This window comes from Pseudorasbora parva, chromosome 7, assembly GCF_024679245.1.
Source record: "Pseudorasbora parva isolate DD20220531a chromosome 7, ASM2467924v1, whole genome shotgun sequence".
Taxonomy (NCBI): Eukaryota; Metazoa; Chordata; class Actinopteri; order Cypriniformes; family Gobionidae; genus Pseudorasbora; species Pseudorasbora parva.
Window position 1 is genome coordinate 37,473,050 of NC_090178.1, and position 19,374 is coordinate 37,492,423.

A 19,374-nucleotide genomic window follows, 5' to 3' on the forward strand; every position below is an offset into this window, starting at 1 on the left:
CTTTAATATGCTTTAAGAATAATTCAACACTTTAAAATGCAAAGACAAACAGCAAACATTTGAAATAATGGCAAACATAAAAAAGAAGAAGAAGTAGAACAACAAAAGGCCTTTTAAAACAGATAGATAACCTTCGGAAGTTCCAAAAGCAATAAATGACAAGGAAGAGATGAAAACAAAACAAAAAAGTGCCATGTTGTGTGATACTCTTTTGTGGACCCAAGCTTACGCTGTGTCCCAATTCGCCTTCTTACTGTTGTGGTCTGATTCATTGGCACCTCCGGTAAATTTGATCACAGATGGCTGTAAAAATAAATAATTGTATTGTTTATCCTTTTTATTTATCATTCAAAAAAAAAAAAAAATCACAAAAACCTAAGCCTTTCATTGAAGTAAAATAATGGAAAGTGGGGGAAATATCACATTTTGAAATAAATGGTTTTCTCCAAAACACGTTGGCCACAATTATTGGCACCCCTAGGAATTGTTATGAGTAAAATATCTCCTACTAATATTTACATTTTTTAGCACACCAGGGTGACTAGGAACATGAAATGGTCTAGCTGTAATGTTTTGTTCCACAGGAATATAAATGGAATTTATATTCCATTATGTAAATATGAGGAAACACAACGTCCAAATTCCCTTAATCATCCATCCCAATGAGTAAAACCAAAGAATATAGTTCTGATTGTAGAGCATCACAAAAAGAAGCTCAGTGGAAAGTGGCTGTGGGAAAATAGCTAAAGCATTGAAAATCCCCATTTCCACCATCGGGGCAATAATTAAGAAGTTTCAATCAATAAACGGTGTTACGAATCTACCTGGAAGAGGACGTTTGTCTATATTGTCAATGCACAGCAAGGAGGGTTGTTTGAGTCTACATCACCACATATTGTTTGGGAGGGATTAAAGAAAAATCATTCTTGCTCATCCTGAAACAAACTCCCGCATATTTAGTTGTCCTGGTAACATGGTTAGATGAAACTATAAAACAGCTTTTTGGCATAAAACCCAACTGATGGGTTTGGTGCAAACAGGGATAAATACCCACAGTAAAAATACCACTGGATCTTGCTGTGGGCCTCCTGGCTAGCCTAGAAATCTAGACGCACCCTAGAGGCAGCAAAATTAATCTGCCCGCAAGTGTCGTCTAGGAACTCTCAATAGTACAATAGTCTCTCAATAGTCTCAACTCTATAGAGTCGGTGGGTGGGTCCATAATGACGACGGCCGAGTTGCGTTTGCGTGCTTCTGTTGTCTAGTAAACACAGAAACTGGCGAACAGCGGCGGTCCTTCGAATCAGCTTTGACTGCGATTCTGGAAGACTTGGAGTTAAGCTTTTCTCTGAGAAAAGAACAAAGAACGGCACTGAAGTCATTCTTAAAAAGGGAAGATGTGTTCGGAGTTTAGCCGACCGGATACGGTGAATGTTTAATCTGTCAGCGAGCTCTGCTTCACCTTCGTTGCTCTGGTTGGTTGTAGCGCTATCCTATCGCGTGCAGAGGGAGTTTGAAACACAACAGTTTATCCCGCCCCTCGGATTGAGCCCTGTCTATGGTGAGTTTCCAGACCAAACATCTTGATGTGGGTCTGGCTTGTCAGGCTACCTCCTGGCAGTCTCTGCTAGAAATCTTATAATGGGCCTTGGCTGGATCTTCCATCAGGACAACGATCCATAGCAAACATCAAAATCAACACACAAATATGTCACTGAGCACAATATAAAGCTTCTGCCATGGTTGTCCCAGTTCCCTGACCTGAACCCTATAGAAAATGAGTGGGGTGAACATGAAGCTGTGAATCTAAAGGATCTGGTGAGATTCTGTATAGAGGAAGGGTTTCTGATCTCTTGTCAGCTCTTAAATCATCAGGCATTATAGGAGAAGACTACGAGCTGTTATCTTGGTAAAAGGAGGTTGCAAAAAGTATTTAATAAAAGGGTGCCAATAATGTTGGCCAACATGTTTTGGAGAAAAGCAATTATTTCAGTGTGTTTTACCCTCACCTCCAGATTTTATTTTTTATTTTAAATAAAAGATAAAATGGATTAGCAATGCTGATTTATTTGTACAGCCATCTTTGATCATATTTACCAGGGGTGGCTATAGTTCTGACCACAACTGTAAACTATGACCTAAAGGTATGTACTTACTTTTAAGTGTATAGCAAAATAGAAGGCAAGATTTTAGATACTAATTTGTAATAATTTCATCTTTAACAGACAACTCTGAAGAGTATTTAGGTGCATTCTGTCACTGGTTAAACTGGCCTGACAATAATCTTGTCAAAGATAAAATCATCCCCATTCAATTTAATTTAAAGGATTAGTTCACCCAAAAATGAAATTGATGTCATTAATGACTCACCCTAATGTCTACCATTTTGGAGATAAATGTAGTAGCATGTTGATCTGCCAGTCGTGGGTTTCAAGTGGAGAACTCTCCTTGTGTTTGCAACGTGCATGATAATATAATTAACAATTAATGACCAAACATATTACAAAAGTTCACAACATTGCTTCAGATTAAATATAATGTGCATTGCATTATATCTTTTGACAGGTTAGATATTGATTATTTATCACTCAAACCCCTTTATCTAAACCTTTCTACCTAACCATCAGACTCACACATCAGTTTGTAGTTCTTATTAATTCCTCCTCATCCAATGCGCAGTGGCTTGTGGACAATAGCTTATTACAGGGTTCCTACGGGTTTTGGAAAAGTATGGAATTTGATTTGATTAATTTCCAGGTCTGGAAAAGTATGGAAAAAATAAATCAGAGTATTGAAAAATACTTATGTTTCCAGACTATTGTCCCTATTTCATTTTATAAATATAAAATGAAGAATTTCTAAATGTATATAATATATACAAAAAAAAAAATTCATTCCATTTGAATCAATCTACCACATAGACAGTAAAAAAAAGATTAGGTCTAAAAGTTTTATGTAACATAAATATAGTCAGATTACGCTTTCAATATAGCCTGAATGCCAGCCGAATTTAGCCCCGCCCACATTTTTTTTTAGGTCGGGAAATTCGGTCTGGCATTGCTCCATAGAGGAGTAATTATCCCCGAACAGAAACTGTTCGGACCAATGAAGTCATCGGGGCGGGCTTTAGACGATGACGGACAGATGATAAACAGTAACGTAATCATGCACGTCATCAAAGGGGCTTGGATTATATTTGTTTGAATCCTAAACGGAGAGCTTGTTTGTATCTGCATTCGCCATCTCAATTTCTCTCAGAAATGATGATCATGTTGGGTAAGTACTCTGTGTATCATTCAATTATTTTACAACACTGGCAAAGATCGTGTATTCCAGCCTGATTTCAGCGCACGTGCAGACAGGGTTGCCATGTTTTACAACAAATCGCGCCAAATACTAGCCCTAAACAATAGCTTCTCGGGGGGTTCTCCGGGGGAAAAATGGCGTTTGGGGGGTAAAATGTGTGTTATTTTGGCAAGGTTGCCTGCTCAAATTCGCACTCATGGGTCTATATATCACAATAGTCACTTCAACACATGGACAAAAACGCGGACTTGGCAACACAGTGCAGTTGAACTCTGTTGACATTTGACAATACGTTGCTTCGTTGCTCTGATTGGCTGTAGGTCTATCCAATTAATGTCTTTCCTGGTTCGGTTGAAACACGCCTAATATTCACAGCCCAATGGAGCAGTTTCAGACTCATATTCTGACTAGAATTGAGTATGACCACATCAGGCTACTTTCAATAGGTTAGCTACAGTGCCTTGCGAAAGTATTCGGCCCCCTTGAACTTTGCAACCTTTTGCCACATTTCAGGCTTCAAACATAAAGATATGAAACTGTCATTTTTTGTGAAGAATCAACAACAAGTGGGACACAATCATGAAGTGGAACGAAATTTATTGGATATTTCAAACTTTTTTAACAAATCAAAAACTGAAAAATTGGGCGTGCAAAATTATTCGGCCCCTTTACTTTCAGTGCAGCAAACTCTCTCCAGAAGTTCAGTGAGGATCTCTGAATGATCCAATGTTGACCTAAATGACTAATGATGATAAAGAGAATCCACCTGTGTGTAATCAAGTCTCCGTAAAAATGCACCTGCACTGTGATAGTCTCAAAGGTCCGTTTAAAGCGCAGAGAGCATCATGAAGAACAAGGAACACACCAGGCAGGTCCGAGATACTGTTGTGGAGAAGTTTAAAGCCGGATTTAGATACAAAAAGATTTCTCAAGCTTTAAACATCCCAAGGAGCACTGTGCAAGCGATAATATTGAAATGGAAGGAGTATCAGACCACTGCAAATCTACCAAGACCTGGCCGTCCCTCTAAACTTTCAGCTGTGATGAGAAGACTGATCAGAGATGCAGCCAAGAGGCCCATGATCACTCTGGAGGAACTGCAGAGATCTTCAGCTGAGGAGGAAGACTCTGTCCAAAGGACAATAAATTCGTACTGCACAAATTTGACCTTTCTGGAAGAGTGGCAAGAAGAAAGCCATTTCTTAAAGATATCCATAAAAAGTGTTGTTTAAAGTTTGCCACAAGCCACCTGGGAGACACACCAAACATGTGGAAGAAGGTGCTCTGGTCAGATGAAACCAAAATTGAACTTTTTGCCAACAATGCAAAACGTTATGTTTGGCGTAAAAGCAACACAGCTCATCACCCTGAACACACCATCCCCACTGTCAAACATGGTGGTGGCAGCATCATGGTTTGGGCCTGCTTTTCTTCAGCAGGGACAGGGAAGATGGTTAAAATTGATGGGAAGATGGATGGAGCCAAATACAGGACCATTCTGGAAGAAAACCTGATTGAGTCCGCAAAAGACCTGAGACTGGGTCGGAGATTTGTCTTCCAACAAGACAATGATCCAAAACATAAAACAAAATCTACAATGGAATGGTTCAAAAATAAACATATGCAGGTGTTAGAATGGCCAAGTCAAAGTCCAGACCTGAATCCAATCGAGAATCTGTGGAAAGAACTGAAAACTGCTGTACACAAACGCTCTCCATCCAACCTCACTGAGCTCGAGCTGTTCTGCAAGGAAGAATGGGCAAACATTTCAGTCTCTCGATGTGCAAAACTGTTAGAGACATACCCCACGCGACTTACAGCTGTAATCGCAGCAAAAGGTGACGCTACAAAGTATTAACTTAAGGGGGCCGAATAATTTTGCACACCAAATTTTTCAGTTTTTGATTTGTTAAAAAAAGTTTGAAATATGCAATAAATTTCATTCCACTTCATGATTGTGTCCCACTTGTTGTTGATTCTTCACCAAAAAAAATACAGTTTCATATCATTATGTTTGAAGCCTGAAACGTGGCAAAAGGTTGCAAAGTTCAAGGGGCCGAATACTTTCGCAAGGCACTGTATATAGGTTTATATAGGTTATTTTATGTAAGTCCTGCCTCATGGACTTACTTCCTGTCTAGCTACTTTCCTATCCTAATAAAAGGCAAAAACACCAATATTAAACCTTTATAATGTAACATACCTGTTACCAGTTGAATTTTAAAACAATTTATCAGAACAAGTTAAATATGGTTGGAAAAATCTGTAGGGAAGTCTGGAAATTTGAGTCTGGAAAAGTATGGAATTTTGAAATGAAAATTGCGTAGGAACCCTGTTATTAGCCATTAGCGTATGCACAGATCTGCACTTTGGAATTGTAAATGGAAAAAGTAGACCACCCAGGGATCTTGGCAGGCGGCAGTGGCTCAGTGGTTCATGTAGGTTGGCTACAAACCGGAGCGTTGGTGGTTCGATCCCTGGTTCCACCTGACCAAGTGTCGAAGTGTCCATGAGCAAGACACCTAACCCCAGCTGCTCCCGACGAGCTGGATGGTGCTTTACATCGCCGTCGGTGTATGAATGGGTTAATGTGAGGCGATATGTAAAGTGCTTTGGATGGCCATAGCACAATAATTCTAATAGCATCTAATTCTATAAGGATCATTTGAGCAAATGAATGGCTGCTCACTGCTCCGAGTGTGTGTGTTCACTACTCAGATAGTACATATTCCCTTATGACAAGTTCAGGCTAAACAATTATCAGACTCGTCAGATCACTGCTCTTATCACATTGCATGACTACTAAGAGGAAGATCTCACACAACTCTGTCCCTTCCGCAAATTATTTTTCACTAGCGAAAACAGACGCGAGAAGTGACAAGGAAACAACGCGAGATCACACGTGCGTCAGATTGGAGTTCTTGCGCAAGACTAACATTATTATTAAAATAGACTGCAAAGAGTTTGCGATTCAAATATATATGCCCTTATTTGCTGCGAAAATGAGAAAAAGACAACAAAGGATTATAGTGGAGGAAATGGTTGGGGTGACAACCCGTTTTCACTCCCAATGCGTCAAAATCTGAAGCATGGTCAGGTGCCTTTAATGTCACAATGAAGATGCTAAAGGTTCCGATAGGTGCCATTCATTTCAACGAGAACCCTTTTGTGTCATACACAGATGCTTAGGGCTTAAGGACGTTATTGTCATGATGAAACTATATTGGGTTATTTTTTGCCATTATGACATGCTGAAGTGTGATTCTCTATTTAATAAACCAGAATAATTTTATTTATGCTATTTAGACACTTTTAAACATGTAACCTAACCCCATCCCATCCCTAAACCTACCCATTTGTGTATTATGGGATGTAAAATACAGGATAAAACAGGCAGATAGGACTGCATGCACAATAAGTTAAAAAAGTACAAATATTACTTATATATAGTGGTCCGACGAGGCAAACGGTTGAAATCCCCAAAAGAGATTGCGTTTCCTTCCTCCGTAGATCTAGACTGGTCTTACCAGACTCTCCTACATTTCATTTGTACATAGAGTCTGGCCACTCTCCATTGACAAGGGTTTATTTCCGCGAAGGCAGGCACTCTGTTGAGGTTTAAAACTATTGGATCTGCCCTGAGCCACTCTGGATCTGCCATAACCAATCGCTAACGTTTGGCCGAGACGTATGTCATGCGCCCTTCGCCTGTTTTACACAAATCCTACAACATAAATGTGCACTCGTGCATGCCACCTCAGTGATAAAAATTATAGGATACAACCTAAAACTTGTGCATTCGGATTGTGATTTATTCACGGTGGACGGGAGAGTTTTGTGATCAGGAACGCGGCACTCACATGGTCTGTAACATCATTTTATGCTGTAAATAAAATGTAATATGCTTGGTATGATAATAAATGCTGCTGCAAATAACAGACCAATTCAAATGTTTATTTTAATTTGTTTGAGCAGTGATGAAATATATTGCTCTTGTAAATACTCAGCATTTTAAAGAAATACAAGTCTAGAAATGCATATTGTGCTCTGCAGTGGTCAAAAATGATTACAAACAGTGAATTTTGAAGTGATATATTGTTGAAAACTCAGAGATGTGGATTCGGACAGCTATTTCATCACCATACGACCTTGCGTTTGTCAAAAGCAGCAGGTAACTCGGCCGGGGATTTTTACACGGGTGGTGAGAGACGGACGGCAATAAAATAACTGACCAGTCCCTGTAACTTAAATGATGGCAATACCTTCCGACCCCACGCCACGAGAAACAGTTACCATCCGAATACAGCAACTCCTTCATCACTAACGGAGCGAGCTGGAAAATCAAACTTTTCCCAAATTCCCCATGTTGGGGAGCAGGGCCACCAACAAACCTCAGCAAAGACTGTTATTGCTCCGGCTTTAACTTCTGGATATTTGGCAGCAGTGCCACAACGGAACGAATGGTTTGTTTGCATCTTTCTCTGCCGCCATTACTGAACTACAACTCAAACTAGCGCATGACATCAACGTCATCGTTCTCAGCCGTCTCTGTTCACTGATTGGACCGGTCAAAATTTGTTCGGAGAAAACCTAAGACTACACAGCAGTCCCAGAGGAAGTACTGAAGGAAAATGAAAATTGAGCGGAAGGAAGAGGGCAGAGCCAGGCTACCGAAGATCAAGCAGAACATCAAATAAAAAAAATTTGCTGCCCGTTACGTCAGATTTCATTGTGAAATTGCATTGGCTCTCGTATCTTTCGTGACCAATCATCATTACATCAACTTTGATTGTAAAATGTCATTGGCTCACTACAAACATGAGTTTGACGGTTAAATAGGGAGGTTTAGATAAAGGTTTTTGAGTGATCAATTATCAGTATTTAACCTAACTAAAATATATCTATTCCATGTTATACACATTATATTTTATAATAACTTTTGTAATGATAATTTTGGCCGTTAACTTTTAAATGCATCATTACAGTATATTTTAATTAGAACCCACACACTGCAAATCAGGGGTGAGATATAAACTCACAATTCTGACTTTTAAAAAATATATAAATTCCGAATTGTGACATAAATTTGTAATTCTGAGGATAAAATGTAGCAATTACCTTTTTATTCTTTGGTGGAAACAAGCTTTCAAAGATGTGTTTGTAATAAAAGCATGGAAAACATTGCATTGATTTTGTGTATTAAACTAATTGTTATCTTTCCTCAGGTGTCAAAGATGTCCGCTTGTACTCAAGTCCAATATATAAGAAACCCGTTCGAACAGACCTGAACTATATCGCAGCTGTTGACCTGAGAACCAGTCACCCTCCAGAATACTGGATCCTGAGAGGAGTGGCCCTCCTGTGTGACGTCAAATAATCATCATTTACTTCAAACAAATGTGTCCTGGGGGGTATTTCAGAAAGCAAGGTTAACTTAGCATCACATACAGTATACCCTGCACTCTCGGTTGATTGAAGCTGCTTTTGAAACAATCATCATTGTAAAAGCGCTTTATAAATAAAGTTGATTGATTGATTGATTGATTGATTGATTGATTGATTGATTAACCCAAACCTTGCTTACTAGAAGTATGCTGGTTTCAGAAACGTTGCTGTGAATAAGTTCAGCCAACTCAGAGTATGTTACCGGTTAACACATGACATTCTCAACAGAGCTTCGAATCGATGATTCACCATGGAAACAAGCGCTCAAAAAAAAGTTCTACTTCCTTCTTATTCTTTTGTTTAATGGCGATTTATATAACCTTACTGGACATCGCTGTCTATTTTTAAATATCTTCAATCCTTTTGTTCAATAAGTAATCTTTATTCACTGAAAATAAGGATTATATTGTTTGAGGCTAATTCACTGAATGCAGATCCATGTGTGAGATGACAATAAAATAAACAAATATATTTGAATTAAATTAACATTTAAACATTTCCTTGTTATAACAGTCCTTTAGAATTTATATATAATGTTATATATTATATAACTGTAACTAATTATATACCACACATCTGAATACCTCTTAAGCACACTAACCCTGGAGCATAACCTGCTCCAGAGGTTACTTTAATGTTGCTTACACATACCCAGGTGTCACATAACCTGCTTTCTGGAATACCCCCTGATGGCTTTTTGATCTTTTTCTGTATTTTTACTGTTGTTCTCTTTGAGCACCTGAATAAAACATGTACAGCTCCATATAACACTACAGGAGAGATTCTTAGAACCACAACAGGAGACTTGACATCTAATCCTGTGAATTCATCATAAATATTGTCAAGTCGTAGTACTATGAAATTTCATATGGCATGAGTGCCTCTCAAGACCATCTGCCGTGTCTCGTCTTTAAATGCATGAACCATGTGGAATAAAGGCCAAAAGTAAGCCTGCTGATTAACAGTCCAGCTGAGGGGTATTCATGCCGGTCCTGCAGTGAACAGTCTCTTGTATTTTCCATCTCATGTAAAGAAGCATGGGCTGCGTCCAAAATCACAAAAGAAACATGTCTGAATTCACAGTACTCATAAAAGGGTATACAAAAAGTACCCGGATGACCTACTACATTAGGCAAGATTCTGAGGTGTTTGCATGCTGTCCCATGAGGCCACGGGAGACAATTAATGAATAGCAGCAACGCAACTGATGCTGTAAGGTCACATGATGACAACATAGTGAATGTAGTACATCTGGATTGCTAATAGAGCATACTCTTTTAGTGCTCACAAAGTACTTAGAGATACGTAAATACTCAAGCGATTTTAGACGCAGCCATTGTCCATGTATGTTTCTTCACAGTCACAAGATTATTTTGTTGTGTCAAATGTCGTCCTAGCACAGAAAAGAAAACTTCAAGCATGTGTAAAAACACAGTCCTGCACCACAAAGTTGAACAAACTCATGATTGGGTTATTGTATTGATTGCAAGTTGACAAAATAAAATAATTGTTTGTTCTATAATTTTTAAGAAAATGACATTCAGTCACATGAAACATGAAGAAAATGTGAATTTCTTCTCATGATCGACTTTGCTAATAATGAAGAAAATTTTATGAACAACGGTACAGATTGCTCACGGTTCGGTTTCTATCACGGTTTTAGGTTCACATTTTGGTACGGTTCTGTATTTACTGTGTTCAGGGAAAAAAGAACAACTGTCAAATAAAAATAAAGAAAATAAGAACAAATACTTTAAATACAAACAGCACACAAATAAATACTATAGAGCAAAGATACTAATAAAATAAAAGATACTAATAAAACAATGCTTTTCAGCTTTTTCAAGTGGGTCTGACATCAGTCTTTAGGTAAAGAAATTGAATAAAGTAATCAAACATAAAATAATTGCATATTTCTCTGTTTAAATTAAAGATTAATCCTTATTAAATTTACACAAGCTATTCAATCAAGAGCAGTGAGTGATCTTTTGTTTGACAGACAGCAGTAAAGGATACCCAATGCAAGGATATGTGTCGTCTTTCTCGACTCTATACAGTCACTTACGGCATATTCAGACTATGTCTGCTTGGATACCCATCAAGATGGACATGTTGACATACTTTCTGTGTGAGTTTGTCCGTTTAGGTGCACGACTTGAAAGAGAACTCAATATTTGCACGCTTTGGGACGAGCTCGCTCACAAAGATAAGTCTTCGTGTCTTCTGGCTCTACACCCGGGTGATGATGGTGAAAATGACTGCTCATATTCGTACATGCGGCAGCACTCGCATGCATGGAACAGTTTACAAAGAGAGCCCGTTTTGGCCACGTTTTTTTTTTTTTTTTTTTTTACCGCTGTTGTAATGTATCACTGGGAAGCCAGTACGTGTATCTATTGACAGAAACATACATAAAGCATTATTTTCAAGTTACAACACATATTAAAGATGCGTCATCAGATGTGAGATGAACCGCGGCACCCCTGTTCTCTTCAGACGGCACCCCGGTTGGGAAACGCTGGTATAGACCCAGCTCCCAACCCAACTTTGAGAATAGATTAACAGCGATATTTTTTTATCGGCCGATATGAGTCTCACTTTAACGCGGCATGTTAACGTCATTATCGGCCCACCATATATATATATATATATATATATATATATATATATATATATATATAGTACAGGCCAAAAGTTCGGACACATTACTATTTGTAATGTTTTTGAAAGAAGTTTCTTCTGCTCATCAAGCCTGCATTTATTTGATCAAAAATACAGATTTGTTTTTGTTTTTTTATATTGTGATATATTATTACAATTTAAAATATTTTATTTTCAATGTATTATACTTTAAATTATCATTTATTTCTGTGATGCAAAGCTGAATTTTCAGGATCATTACTCCAGTCTTCAGTGTCACATGTGACATCCAGTCTATGACATGATTCTTCAGAAATCATTCTAATAATCTGATTTATTATGAGTGTTGGAAACCATTCTGCTGCCTAATATATTTGATGAATAAAAGGTTCAAAAGAACTGCCTTTATTCAAAACAAAAACATATTTTCAAATAATATAAATCTCTTTTACTATCAATTTTGCAACCCAGGCTCATTGGAAATACGTGACACTGCATACATTTTTGCACCTGAAATATCTGATAAACACCTGTAATATGTACCTCCAGGCAAGGGCGTGGGTCTGGGGGGATAAAGGGTACTGAGTAACCAGGGCCCGAGGCAGGGAAGTCCGTTTTCTATACATACACATACATGGTACGGGGGCCCAGCAAGATGGTTTGTACCCAGGGCCCAAAATTTGGTGCTACGCCACTGCCTCCAGGTATGTTTACCTGCACTTTTTGCGTGAAAAGTCCACCGGAGGCGCTAAGTGGTAATATTATTTCTCCATTCCCAGTCTGATCTCATGAAATGGCGTATGTATGACACGCCAATTTGTATGCCATTTTTGCGTGCTATCAAGACGCATAATCGCTTTTTAGCGTGTTAATCAACGCTGTTACATTATATCCCCCTACACTGCCCCTACCCCTAAACCTACCCAGCACATACACAGCCCCTAAACCTACCCATCACACGCACACACACAGCCCCTAAACCTGAGGCGTTGGTTGTATTTGGCTGCTGATCGAGAGGGGGGTAGAAGGAGGAGAAGCACTGTCCTCCACCACCAGCGACCCACCAACACATAGTCAACCAACGTCACGCACACACCACACAAAGTTAGGCACACACATACACAATCTACTTTCCACCGTTTCTGGCCACACTTTAACATACACTACTGTTTCGTTCATAATCGTTGGTTTGCAACTAAGTGAAAACAAGATTTTTGTCAAATTTAGGTCATGTTTGTTTATGTTGATTGAAAATAAACATACATTTTCAGCAGTTATGGTTTCCTGGTTTGATTTCTCTTTGAATTGCATGGTTGCTGTTGGGCGCAGATATTGAATATGGGCCAAATTAGTTGTTTTATGTAATCTGGCAGAGTTGTGGCATGTACTTGGGAGACATCTGGCTTTTCAATGGCAATATTATGGCATGAATATGGGCCAATTAAGGGTCTTCTGGCTCTCGTCTGGTAAGGCATTGGCGTTTTTCCGGCAGCTTTCTGGCATGCTTATGGCAAAACTGTTTGGGCCTGTTTTGGCTCTGCATTCCTGGCAGTATGATTGCCAAAACTAAGAACAGTGTTTGGGCCATAAAAGGCCCGGAACAATTTTGCTATCTGGGAAGAAACATTCTGCATTTTTACATTCTCAAAAAAAACTATTTAGTATGTTTATAAATCCATTTACCTTGTGGACAAACACATATTCAACGATTGATTTGTGTGAAGAAAATCCCCATAAGCGATCAGTAACGTCAATCCATCAGCCAAACATTAATAATAAATTTCAAATATTGCCGCCGGAAGAAACGTCACGTCAGCTTTGACAGCATTGGCTGTCGCGTGTCTCGTGACCAATTGCGTCATTACGTCAGCTTTGATTTTAAAATGCCATTGGCTCTCGTGTGTCTCGTGACCGATCGCATCATTCAACTTGTCTGTATCATTTGAATTAGAAATATGAATGAACGAGTGCGTGTGTGTTCTGTTCGCAAAGGAGCGCGATCATCTTTTTAACGACTAAAACATTAAGATCAACTCAGTTCTTCACATGAAGATATCGTATGACTTCAGAAGACTTGGAAGGCATCGTGTGTTATACAGTTGTTTGGTCAGTTTTTGCAATAAATACATGTGAGTGTACATTTATTTGCCTGTTACATGTTTTATATTGTTGAGAGTGGGTAGGTTTAGGGTAAGAGTGGAGTTAGTTGCTCCAAAATATAAAATTCGGTTATAAATATTCATTCTGTGAGATCAGGTTGGCACGTGTATGTTTACGCAAAGTCATGATGTCATGTTGCGCATCTGGAATGAAAAAAAAATATTACCACTTAGCGCCTCCGGTGGACGTTTCACCCAAAAAGTGCAGGTAAACGTACCTGGACGTACATAATTCGGGTGTTGCAGTATTTTCAATGAGCCTGGGTTGCAATTTTTAGCAATTTAACACCAATCAATCAATCAACTTTATTTTTAAAGCGCTTGAGGATACAATGAGGATTCAAAGCAGCACAGTGTTAAACAGGACAATATTGCAACAAAATTAGATTTGGCTGTACAGTCGTTCTGGAGAAAACAGTGATGTTATCAGCTTATTTTAATTTATTATAGAGCGACAATGTTGGCAGATCAGTATTATAGTTTATAGAATTAAATAAGACCTAATTAATTAATTTTACTTGTATATTTAGTTGAATAACTTGGATCGTAATTTGAGTGTCCCCAACTGAGTAAGCCAAGCCAAAGGCGACAGTGACAAGGAACCAAAACTCCATCAGGGCGTGATGGAGAAAAATAAACCTTGGGAGAAACCAGACTCCGTCGGGGTGCCAGTTCTCCTCTAGCCTATTATCAAACAGTGTATAATTATTATTCTAAATCATATTAGATCGGAATATTCAACATTTCTGGGTATCACGCAAGAGACGGGTTTATTAAGGATAGCGTGTCGATTATACAATGTATGAATCAAGTATTCGGAGTTCGAATAGTCCGGAGATCGGAGTTATTGTGCTGGAGACGGGTTTATTGAGGATGACGTGCCCGTGAGGCAAATTCATCCTTTCTGAATAAAATTATTAATTTATTTCAAAAAAAGAAAGAAAAAAAATGACTGACCCCAAATTACTGATAGTAGTGTATATTGTTGTTACAAAAAAAAATAATCTATTTTTAAAACATTTGCATCTTGTTTTTATTTTTTAAACTTTTTATTCATCAAAGTATTATAAAAAAAGTATCACAGTTAATGAAAAAATATTAAGCAGCAGAACTGTTTCCAACTTTGAAAATGAATCATCATATTAGAATGATTTCTGAAGGATCATGTGACACTGAAGGCTGGAGGAATGATCCTGAAAATTCAGCTTTGCATCACAGAAATAAATGATCATTTAAAGTATAATACATTGAAATATATATATATATGTGTGTGTGTAAAAAAATAATAATTGTAGAATAGAATAAATTAAACCTGTATTAATTTAAAAAGAAAGTGCTTTAAATTACATCACATAATTACTATTATTAGATGCTACACCAACTCTAAAGCAGATAACAGCAAACTACAAAAACAAATCATTAAAAGTGGGACAAATTAAGTCATCTGATGGAAATCTACATCTCTTGAATGCATAACTAAAGAATCAAATTTTGTTCATCTCTAAAAATAAAGCATAGTTATCTAAACCCTTTTAAATATCAGAGACACAATGTGCTTCAGAGCTGTCACTGTGATCACAGCTGCTTGGTTCAAGTTACTAAAACTTTGTAGGAAAAAAGAAAAGAAAAATGGAGTACATGCAAGACATTTTCATTGATGCTTTTTTTATCATCAAAGATGCTCTAAAAGTTAGGTTTTTTTTTTATAATCTTGAAATAAATTGTCTTGTACAGCTCTTATTTTATCTTGTCACTGAAATTTAATTTCATAAAATCATTGTGGCAACATCTTCTGTCTTGTCTCACAGCAAAGAGTTTGAGTCCTGGCAGACCCAGAAGGCCTTTCTGTGTTGGCATGGGTGCTCCAGTTTCCCCCGCAACTCCTCCATCTGTCCAGGGTGTTTCCCCTTTTGATCTGATATGCCTGTGACCCTACTTAGATCAACAAGATCCATCCATTTTCTGTCCTAACTCCTAACGTCTAAACTGAAAAAGTTATTGTGCACAGTTTAGAGCTAAAGACACGGCCACTTTAAGACCTCCTTCATTTATCCAACTACTCTGAAGAATTACTACATTAAAGGGGCAAATATAAAGTTTGAACAAACTTGCTGTTTCAGCTTAAATGTTATCCACTTGGGACAATAATGCAATAGAGAAAATGTACAAACACCTCTCAGGACTTGACGGCAGTGGTCCAGCACCAATTCCACATAGAAGGTGAGGTTGCAAAGAGCAACTAGACAGTGCACCTTCTGTTAATGAAATACATAAAGGGAAATACTTTCATTTTAAATGAAAACATGATAGACATACACACATAGCATACTATATTACATTCACAACTCTCATAGGTATTTGGCGCTACTTTCCAAAGCTACATCTATACGCCAATGGTGTAAATATGTCACACATATCATGCACAGCATGGCAGTGACACAACACAGAAAAGTACTAGCTTATCTGTAATATGCACAACAATATATCAAAAACCCTTAATGCCAATCATAAAAATAAAGATGCCCTCAGAAAGACAAGTACATATAAAGTTTAATGATGTTTTTACAAAAGAAAAAGAATGGTGTTAAAACATCAAAACACTTTTTGTTATATTTGATTTTCTTACAAAATAATTGCTACCATATTTACAGTACCCTGTGCACAAACCCTGCCTATGAGATACGATTCGTAGAAATGTTATCACTTTCATTACATCCAATATTTCGTGCATCTAAAGACTAGGCACAATTATTTACAGATGTCTCTTTTATTCCTGTTTGTAGATATTTGCAGTTCATTGCAATTGTGTTGCTATGATTCATGGCATTACATTCCCCTGGGATAAAGACCGGCTCATCTCAGTGTGGACAAAGTATGTTATGAGCTCTCCTTTCCCTTTCACATTTATAATTCCTCTGCATGTGCACATGTAGCCCAACGGTTGCAAAATGCGACTTGTCTCTTCTGTAACCTGCAAACACACACACACACACACAATGGAATTAAATGGATCCATGAGTCATTGCACTGCACATTGTTCAAAGCATGAGCAGTTTCACTGTCTAGAATCCCTTTTACATGGAGACTTAGTTTGCCTCTAATAAAATATATATTAAAAGGACGTGAGCCAGTTTTAAAAATATGGCTCTTTCTGTAAACATTTTACAAATATGGTAGAATATATATATATATATATATATTATCTTACTTGTATTTTACCCAGCACTCCTGTGCTGTCCATTCTGCTTGCGACATTCACTGTGTTGCCCCAGATGTCATACTGCGGTTTCTGAGCTCCAATCACTCCAGCTATCACAGGTCCATGGTTAATACCTACAAATGGATGGTAATATACAGATTACTCTAAATGCCACCTAGTTCAGTCAGGAAACTCTGAAGGGCACAGGCTGATGGGTCCTTCACATGCAATCTGCAAGCAATTACATCTTTGCCAGAAGGCACGAGCTGATTGGCCTCTGCTGATCCTGCAGCCAATGAGATTTCTTGAACAACACAACATTTAAAAAGCATGGCTCATTGTTTGCTGTAAACTATGGCAGCATGCTATCCGAGTTCCTGTGAAACCCTTTATCTCGCCCAGCTCCACCTGCCTAATCTGCTATAGGATTTATGTCTATTTATGCAGCAACAGCATATCTTACATGTTCACAGCAGCATGTGTGCGCATCTATTAGAAGTAGCGTGTATACTTGCTCAGTAGCAGCAATAATCAACAGCAGCAGTATAGCAGATCTAGTACACCAAGATATTCAATAAAATGCTAAAAAATTAAATGTATATAGTACATATTCATGTCTTGGCCTAGCATGTTTTGAGTAGGTGGTCATCATTTGGTGGACATTTTGTCAAATGTAATAAAGGTTCAAGAGAATAAACAACACAGATTTTATTTAACTGACTGAAGTACAAAGAAACAATTTCCAATGTTTTTACTGACCAACTTTATTGTATTATGTAGCCTAAATATAAACACATTTTGATTTTATGGATGCAGCACACTCCAAAAAAGTTGGGATAGAGGCATGGTAAGCACTGTGTCACATCACCTTTCCTTTTAGTAATTGTTGCAGTTTTTCATGTGGTTTTTTTTGTCAATTCTCATCTAATAAAAGACAGCAGTACATGGTTGTCATTCTCTGATTTTCCTTTTCATGATGGGCCATACATTTTCAGTAGGAGACAGATCTGGACTGCAGGCAGACCAGTCAAGCACACCCACTCTATGGTGTAGCGTGTCAAGAAACCACTCCACGTCAATGATACCTTCACAAATATGCAAGTCACCCATGCTGTTTGCAGCCTCAAACCATGACAGGTGTTTGCTTTTGTACCTGTCGAAGATGAAAGTCTGGTTGGTCCCTTTCGTCTCTGGAAAAAATCAATGCATTTTTTTTCTTTCTCCAAAATCAAGCTGAAACTTGGACTCATCTGACAGCAGCACACATTTCCACTGTCTTTTAGACCATCTGAGATGAAGTCGGTCCCAAAGAATTTGGCAGGATCTCTGCATTGAACAGATGTATAGCTTTCTCCTTGCGTAATAGAGATTCAAGTGTCAGTCCTTGATGCAACAGCAGACTGTGTTAAGTGACAATGGTTTTCCAAAGAACTCCCTAGCCCATGTGGCTGTGTTTAACACAGCAGCATGATGGATGTCTTCTCATGCTGTGACATCTGAAGGCTCAAAGGTCACGCACATTCAAGGAGAGGTTTCCTGTCTTTCTCTACTCAGAATGAGATTTCTCTGGATTCCCTGAATATTATGGATTGTGAAAGACCTATATACTTAGCAATCTTGCATTGCAAAATGTGGTTTTTGAATTGTTCGATAATTCTCGCAAAATTTGGCACAAAGTGACGAGCCATGATATTTGCATGCAAAGACAGAGTCTTTGGTGGATGCTCCTTTTATACACAAACAGAATACCCTCACATATTACCAATTCACCTGTTAATTGTGGATTGTTACAAAACAGTTTAACTTGGATATTAATCTTTTCACTTTTATTTTTCCTCTATCCCAACTTTTTTAAAGTGTGTTGCAGCCATCAAAATCAACATGTGTTTATATTTACAAAATACAGTTGGCCAGTGAAAACATTGGAATTTTCTTTCTTTCTTTCTTTCTTTCTTTCTTTCTTTCTTTCTTTCTTTCTTTCTTTCTTTCTTTCTTTCTTTCTTTCTTTCTTTCTTTCTTTCTTTCTTTCTTTCTTTCTTTCTTTCTTTCTTTCAGTTAAATAAAGAGAATTAACAAACAACAGATTCTCTATTTTATTACATTTTACAAAATCTCAAGTCTCAACCTTTCAGGTATTAGGGTTGTATGTAAACTAAGTGTGCACATCCATTCTTTCTTTGCTGAATCCATTATTTTGTTGGTTTAGATGTGTGCTTTGGATCAATGTCATCATCATTAATTATATGCCATTAAAATGCCTGAACTTGTCCTAGGCTTTGTCTGATTTAAACGAAATTGAGTGTCCACCATCTAATGATGCCCCTAATGAAACGTTATCAAAAGATATTTAATTTGTCTTATTGTAGATATAGGTCGATATATTTGCAAAAAGATTAGCCATTTATATCAGTGGGACTGATAGATGAAAGCTGTAATACTAATGTTGTCCACTAGAAGAAAAAAAGTAATTTTATGTCTCAGATTTAAATCTGTGAAAATGGTTCAATAGACATATACTAAAATATGCTTAGAAATTCACACAGTTTATTAGAGCTTTATATTAGATTGCTAATAAATCCATAATCTCGAAAACGCTAATAGTGATCATTCAGTGTTATTTATTTA

The 19,374-nt window shown here is 37.7% G+C and overlaps 2 protein-coding genes across 3 annotated transcripts in view; one reads left to right on the plus strand and one right to left on the minus strand.

The window, feature by feature from the left end:
• Positions 1-10,718, plus strand: part of dnah5 (dynein, axonemal, heavy chain 5) — a 192,315-nt gene extending 181,597 nt beyond the window's left edge. For both annotated transcript variants that reach the window (XM_067449223.1, XM_067449224.1), the window contains one exon: positions 8,532-10,718. In XM_067449223.1, the coding sequence (XP_067305324.1) occupies positions 8,532-8,683 (152 nt within the window). In that variant the 3' untranslated portion in view covers positions 8,684-10,718. The remainder of the gene's footprint in view (positions 1-8,531) is intronic.
• Positions 10,719-16,082: 5,364 nt separating this feature from the next.
• Positions 16,083-19,374, minus strand: part of adcy2a (adenylate cyclase 2a) — a 175,350-nt gene continuing 172,058 nt past the window's right edge. Inside the window, exons 24-25 of the mRNA XM_067449225.1 lie at positions 16,759-16,883; positions 16,083-16,521 (exon numbers count right to left, since the gene is read on the minus strand). Of these exons, the coding sequence (XP_067305326.1) occupies positions 16,369-16,521; positions 16,759-16,883 (278 nt within the window). The 3' untranslated portion in view covers positions 16,083-16,368. The remainder of the gene's footprint in view (positions 16,522-16,758; positions 16,884-19,374) is intronic.